General features: G+C 37.2%; 2 protein-coding genes across 2 annotated transcripts; one reads left to right on the top strand and one right to left on the bottom strand.

Moving 5' to 3' along the window:
- On the top strand, window positions 1–2,583 carry LOC148700612 (alpha-copaene synthase-like). The gene is made up of 4 exons (XM_089926217.1): window positions 1–418; window positions 656–669; window positions 790–995; window positions 2,505–2,583. Exons 1-4 carry the CDS (start codon window positions 148–150, stop codon window positions 2,581–2,583), a joined length of 570 nt encoding a protein of 189 aa, XP_089782343.1. The 5' UTR covers window positions 1–147.
- Window positions 2,584–2,793: 210 nt separating this feature from the next.
- LOC103706584 (small ribosomal subunit protein eS25-like) lies at window positions 2,794–6,475 on the bottom strand. Its single transcript, XM_008790731.6, has 4 exons — window positions 6,335–6,475; window positions 6,166–6,240; window positions 5,830–5,964; window positions 2,794–3,105 (listed from the first exon to the last, which is right to left on the bottom strand). Exons 1-4 carry the CDS (start codon window positions 6,335–6,337, stop codon window positions 2,992–2,994), a joined length of 327 nt encoding a protein of 108 aa, XP_008788953.1. The 5' UTR covers window positions 6,338–6,475; the 3' UTR covers window positions 2,794–2,991.
- Window positions 6,476–7,257: the final 782 nt, after the last annotated feature.

Below are 7,257 nucleotides of genomic sequence, written 5' to 3'. Positions count from 1 at the left end.
ACTTAAGCATTGGAGAGTCCGCTTGGAGCCAATCTGGCAAGCTTTCTGACCACGGTTGTTGCCTTGTTGATCTACAGAATTATATTGTTTGAGTTGCTGTGAGAGAACGTGTGAAGATTTGCATAGTTTTGTTGAGGTTTGAATCTGATGCAGCTCAACGAAGCATCAAGGTCTTGTGTGGAAGAAGTCAAATGGAAGGATGAAGGTTACGTGCCACCTCTTAAAGAATATCTGACTGTTCCAATGATCTCCTGCTGCTTTGCTGCTCTAACTTGTGTTTCTTTCGTTGGCATGGAAGAACAAGCAACAAATGAGGCATTCGATTGGGTTACGAGCTTCCCAAGAATCATGAAGGCTACTTCCACAATCTTCCGGCTCCTTAATGATGTTGCATCCAATGAGCTTATAGTCTTTCCAAGTTATTAATCTCTCAATTTTACCTAAGCCATTCTCAGGCTACTAACAAGTCGAACAGTCTAACCTTGATTATATTGGTACATAGTTTTCAGCTTGACATGAGCTTATGCAAAGATGAGTTCTAAGCTTCAAGTTCAGCTTGTGATCCACTTGAGCAATATGGTTCTTGAGCTGAACGCTAGGCATGAATTTTGCAAGCTAATTAAAGACAGTTGGAACATGCCTTGTTTATATGCAGAGCCCCGAGATGGTGTTAGTTTGCCCATTTTCTAAATGAACTGACTCAACCTATAATTTTTTTTTTTTATTCATGAAATTCCAGGTTGTTTTGTATAATTATCTTAGTTATATATTCTTTTCTAAATCATGTAGTTTGAACAAGAGAGGAAGCATGTCTCATTGGCAGTTCGATGCTACGCTAAAGATTACGGCGCTTCAATGCTGGAGGCATGTGAGAAGCTATTAGGAATGATTGAAGAAGAATGGAAAATTCTAAACGAGGAGTGTCTTAATAGGACTGCCATGCCAAAATCTTTTATCACACAAATCGTCAACATTGCACAAACGATAGAAACCATGTACAGAAATTTGATTCATACACGCACTTTTTTTTTTTTGGCTACAATAGATAATTCATATACTTCTAGTGTGAATACATCCAAAAAAATGTCAAAAAGTAACATGTACTCTTCAACGAGAATGAGAGATCATATGACATCATTGCTAGTCAAGCCCATTTCCTTTTAAGAAGGCAATTGTGAGTTCATATTATAGATCAGCTTTCCTATAGGTTCACCAACCTATCTACACCATTGTAGATTGGGATTTTCCTGTTGTTGGTCTTTCTTGTATGAGGGGGAATAAATGCACTATTTCTTTTAATTTTTAAGGGGTAAACTCCTGCATTGTAGGAGACGGTTCCTCATAGAGCTTCCTACATGTTCACTTTTCTATTCTAAGTCAGTTCAAGCGTATTGGTAACTTCTCAAATATTTTATTATCATCAAAATCAATCTCTTAAGGTCAACAAGTTTATTTTTCAAATTTGGAAGGCAGAAGTCTTTTCTCCATAGTAATAAATTTAGCATAGAAATCTTCAGGTATCTTAACTCCCAAAGCTATCTATGCCAATTCATTAACTTCTTGGTTCTCAGTTCAGGGAATAAACTTTAGCCACTTTAGCAAAACTCTCAATTAGCTTTGTAGCTATCATATAGTATCGCATGAGATCCTACCATATTTATACTCTTCACAGAGCTATTTACTTGAGAGTCACCCTCAACTTCAACTATTGTAACTCACATGTATAGTAGTATTTCTAGGCTGAGTATTAATGCTTTATAATAGTAAGCCTGATTATTTGAGTAGGAGGAACCCAAGTAGAAAGAAAAAGTTGTCCTCTTTCTAGTAGGAGATTTAATGACAATCCCCACTCCAATAGCTTTTTCAGTCTTTGAGCCATCGAATAATAACTTCCAAGGGAGTAGGTCGATCCCTCCAATCTCCATGTGTCATACGATCTATTCATCAATGGCTATGCGTGGATGATCATCTAGAGAATCGGCAGAGCCTGGCACTTTATGGCTGTTTGAGGAATATACTACAAAGCAAACTCAGATAAAGTGATTATTTATTTGCCGATCCTTTCATATATGATTGGCCTAGTTAACACATATTTGATTACATCAGTGGTGCAAATCACATAGATAGGAACATGAAGAGTATTAATATTAATACAAGGCTAAACAAAGTTTCTTGATTGGTGCATATCGCCGCTTGGTCTCTATCAACATCATGCTTAAGTAATACACAGCATGTTCATGTCCAACTTCATTACCATAAGCTAAAAGGCTCTTGATAGAACATTTGATTGCAAAGATGTACAACTTCAACAGGCTTCTGCAAGTGTCCTAATTGTGATAGAATTAATAATTGATTGGATTTCATATAGGTAGATAATGCCAACTGCTGGGGCTGAGAGTGGTGACCTGCGAAATTTGTATGCAACATTTCGAACTTACTCTGCAATCTTCTCTTCGCATCACCCTTTTATTGTCTAAATCATCTCTATTTTCCACTGTTTACAGGAACAAACTGTTCTCCGGGTATGTTAAAATCCAACAGATTTACTGCTGTCAGATTTCCAAATTAGAGGTGAACCAGTAGAATCTCTAAACAACAGATCAGCAATTAGCCTTGAAGCCGATTATTTTATGCCGTGCAATGATTGATATATGGATCAGATTCCATTAGATCTGAGCCAATAACTGCTGTAGATTGTGCATATCTGAACAAACGCTACATCATTTCTGTATCTCAATCTACTTAACGTCTTAAAAAGAAACACCAGCCAAATTATCAGAACAAATTAAAAAGTGATGTTCAACTACCGACAGCATCTTAATTAAAGGTGAGTAACTAATAACAAAATTTGATCCCATAACAAATAAACTTTGTACTCTCTTGGAAGCATCACAAAATCAAGTCACTCTTCGCCAGGAAAAGGAAACCAGAAACCAGCCCAAGGGATCATGAAAGTACTCATCCTAGAAAACTAACATAAGGGAAACCCCTCTAGGTATTGGTTGCTCTAGTGTAGATCTGCTGACTGGCATGTGCTGATACCATCCTGATGGAACCCCTGGCCATTAAATCCTTGATAGCCCTTCGGGCCAGCGATCCATTGATCTGGAAAAGAACAATGAGAATCTTAGAATAAATACATAAACACCAGTACTGAAGAAAAATTCTACTCAGGGAATTGCATTAGTTAAACAATCAGTATAAAATATCCCAAAAGTAAAACAGAAATTCATGAGAAGATAAATTTATTATTTCTGCAATGAATGCCATATGGTGTTGGTGATACAATCAACAAGGTGGCCATGAATATACAATGAATGAATAATACCAGCAAAAGGTGGTCTATCATAACTGAGCATAGAATAATTCAGGTTATTGCTGCAAGGAGAAAATAAGTGTGATCAAAGATAATGTTATATCATAAAGATCATAAATTGAAACCAACACCATATAGCATGACATGTAAAAGACAACCATAATTTAATCTTCATGGTCCCACAATAGATTCATATAAAATTAAGAATTTAGCACGAATAACATGATCACCTGAAGCTTGCCAGTGTCATAAGATTTTAATGAAATTAGGCAATCAGACACCACAGCATTCAAACAAGCACACATTCCATGCGAGCTATATGAGACAACTATCTGACCGTGCACATAATCAGAAAATGGGAAGGAGATACAAAATACATATCACATGATTGAGAGCATAAGAGAGAGAAAAAGAAACACCAAATACACAATTAGATAATGGAAGAGAGAGAGCTCATGTGAAATGATGAGGGAGGCGGAGATCCAATTATTCATAAGAAAATCGCAGAAGAGAGGAGCCATATAATTACAGAATGGAACAATGGGCGAGAAAAAAGTTCACATAGTGGGAGAGAGGAGAAGAGGGGTGGAATATTAAGCCTAGTAGCCAAAATTGGGAGCAAGTGTGAGAGTGGGAACCAGTACAGCTACAAGGAAATGGATATTCTTAAAGCATTCTGAGTAAGGAAGCACAAAGGGAGCATGTGCAGGTTTGAGTTTTTCAGGGAGTTTTGAAGTAGGTACCTTGCCCTAGATAGAAGCTTCCTGCTGCTAGAGACTAAGAAATAAAAGTCTATGAATGTCTTAACAAAATGGAAGTTGACCAACCAAGAAAATCATATCAGTGCTCTTAACATGGATACAAGAACAAAAACAATCCTCAACCAGATTGCAAAAAGGAGTATGTTGCTTGCTTTTTTCAAGTTTTTTCTATCTTATGTTCCATGTTGGTTAAAAAGATCCAAATCTAAATCATGCAAGCATAAAATTACATGTGAAAGTTTTCCCCTTTTCAAAACTTCCTATCAACTGAACCAGCAAGAATAACCCTGGTACCAACCTCCCTGATATATACTAGCCGTGAATCTCTGTGATTATTATCCTTTTTTTAAACATTATTGCAACAGTTTGTTAAAAAAATCATTCATCTGCACATCATCACAACAGTCAAGCCAGCAAATAACCATTTTACCACCACTCTTCTGAATAGCATCAAAAACCCATCAACAAGAATTTGAAGAATTAAACACCGAATAGCACACTTTACATGCAGGAATTACTAGCATAAGTTTATATTGAAACCAGCATGAGGAGCTTCTTCTTCTACGTAACTAGTACATAGCACATGCGATGCCCATGAAAAGCTCATTTAAGTTAAATTTTTGTCAGTACTTTTCTTTTCTGCAAACTCTTCCGCAATTATCAGTTGGGCAGTTTTTCTCTTACTTAATCCTTATCTTTCCTCGCATACCATCACATAAGACCATTGAACCAACAACAGATGCTCAGGAGTTCCTACTGAATATAGTAAGATATTAGAGATAACAGAAGGAAAGAAAAATGATACTTCTAAGAACTTGCCTCGAGAGAACACGCTGCATCTCCTACGGGTTATGCCCATCTTTTTGGCAAACAGGCATCCCTAGATAATGCAGATACTCCATGAATCACAAACCGTAAAATTAGTGAAAAGGATATCCAACTTGTGTTCTAAGCAGTCATCCCTCAACTACAACACTAAGTAACAACAATGACCCCTCCATATAGTTCATAACTTACCATGCTCATTAGTGTAAAGGCCCAAAATGTTAAGGCACAATAAGTCTAGCAAAATATAATAATCAAGTCACTGATTATACTTTTTCCCTATAAGCTAATCTCTAGTATTAAGTGACCATTCTAAGAATTCACAACAAACCTACAGTCAACAAGATGAGAACTAACTACACTAGATCAAGTATAGGCGATTCAGCTTCACGAAAAAATAAATTAATTAACGAAAATATAAAACATCTAAAAGGAATGAAAGATAAAAAGAAGGAGGTTGAAGGGGATAGATACGGGTTATGCCCATCTTTTTGGCAAACAGGCATCCCTAGATAATGCAGATACTCCATGAATCACAAACCGTAAAATTAGTGAAAAGGATATCCAACTTGTGTTCTAAGCAGTCATCCCTCAACTACAACACTAAGTAACAACAATGACCCCTCCATATAGTTCATAACTTACCATGCTCATTAGTGTAAAGGCCCAAAATGTTAAGGCACAATAAGTCTAGCAAAATATAATAATCAAGTCACTGATTATACTTTTTCCCTATAAGCTAATCTCTAGTATTAAGTGACCATTCTAAGAATTCACAACAAACCTACAGTCAACAAGATGAGAACTAACTACACTAGATCAAGTATAGGCGATTCAGCTTCACGAAAAAATAAATTAATTAACGAAAATATAAAACATCTAAAAGGAATGAAAGATAAAAAGAAGGAGGTTGAAGGGGATAGATACCCTCAATCTCTCAGACAACACCGAGGGAGTGATCTGCTTGTACTTGGGCACCTCAGAGAGCATCTTATCGTAGCTCGCCTGATCGAAGAGAACCGCGTTGTTCACCTTCTCCTTCTGCTTTCCCTTGCTCCATTTCTACATTCAAAACCCTAACAACTTGTTAGACCCAGATCTGCAGCTACAGAGACAAAACTCGACCTTTCATTCGAAAAAAACAAATCGAAACGACAATCCAAAAGGAAAACAATTTTTCACGAACAAGATCCCAAGAACAGATCCAAAACTGCCATGAATCATCAAAAAAATCCCCAGAAACCCTAACTAGATTGAGCTTACCTTCTTCTTCTGTTTTCCTCCGCCGGACTTGGCGGGCTTCGAGGACGGCGGCGGGCCCTTGTCCTTCTTCGGCGCCTGCGAGAGAGAGAACAGAGAAGAGATCAGCGAACGGGAAATCAAAAGGAGAAGATTAAAAGAGACGCCATTGAAGTAGAGATCCGTAGATTACCATCTCGCGGTGGAAGGGTGAGTCCTACAGCTCAGGTTTCGGGATTTGATGCCTCGGGAAGAAGGGAAGCCGGCGACTCTGGAGAAAAAAATTACTCGGCCAAGAGCTCGATATTGTTTCGAGAGTTAGGGTTCGGGTTTTGCTAACGTCGGCCGCCCGATCGAATAACAAGATGAGAAAAAAAGATCTGGACCGTTAAACCCATGGGTTTCAACGGTCGAAGCTGTTTGGTAAAAAAAATGCGACAACCGTCTTAGACTTAACTAGCTCCATTAATTTAGCGTTAGATTATTGTGAGATTCTTTTGATGAGGCAAATATAAGTTTATTCATACATAGATAATGTAATTGTATCTATTAAATTTGGCTCTACTGTTGGCACCTTGCTCCTCTTCAAAGTTGTGAGTCCAATACATCTTATGTATGATTTATTGTTAGCTGAACTTGTAAGATTTGTGGAAAGTTGTAATATGGAGACATGGGGTGAATTTGATGTAATTATTACAGAGGCAAGAGTGATGCATGAAGTTTCTTAGATAAAAGATACATGATGGATTTTATACCTAGCAATTTATTTGAATAATTTTTATGGCAGCTTTTCACTATTAGGATGGATTATAAATTCCTAAATCAGTGTGGTAATGGTCCAAATATAGAGGAACATAGGAAATAATAATTAAATCATGTGGGTTCCAGGCTCAACATTTTTAACGGTTGTTCATTCCTATTTTTACGAAACAAGTATTTTCCTTTTGTTTATACCACATTCTGACACCCAAAAATAACCGTACATATGGCAGCTCTTAAATAGGATTTGAAAAAGGATTCCGAATTTTGAGTAAAGACATAAGGTTTGGGCGGTCGCCCAAAATGTTGGTAAAAGTGAAGGACGATTGATGGAAGCAAACAAATGTAATGTAGGGA

This window comes from Phoenix dactylifera, chromosome 11 (genome assembly GCF_051530095.1).
Source record: "Phoenix dactylifera cultivar Ajwa chromosome 11, Ajwa_hap1_PhDact_Kaust_v1.1, whole genome shotgun sequence".
Taxonomy (NCBI): Eukaryota; Viridiplantae; Streptophyta; class Magnoliopsida; order Arecales; family Arecaceae; genus Phoenix; species Phoenix dactylifera.
This window is presented reverse-complemented; position numbering and strand designations above follow the sequence as displayed.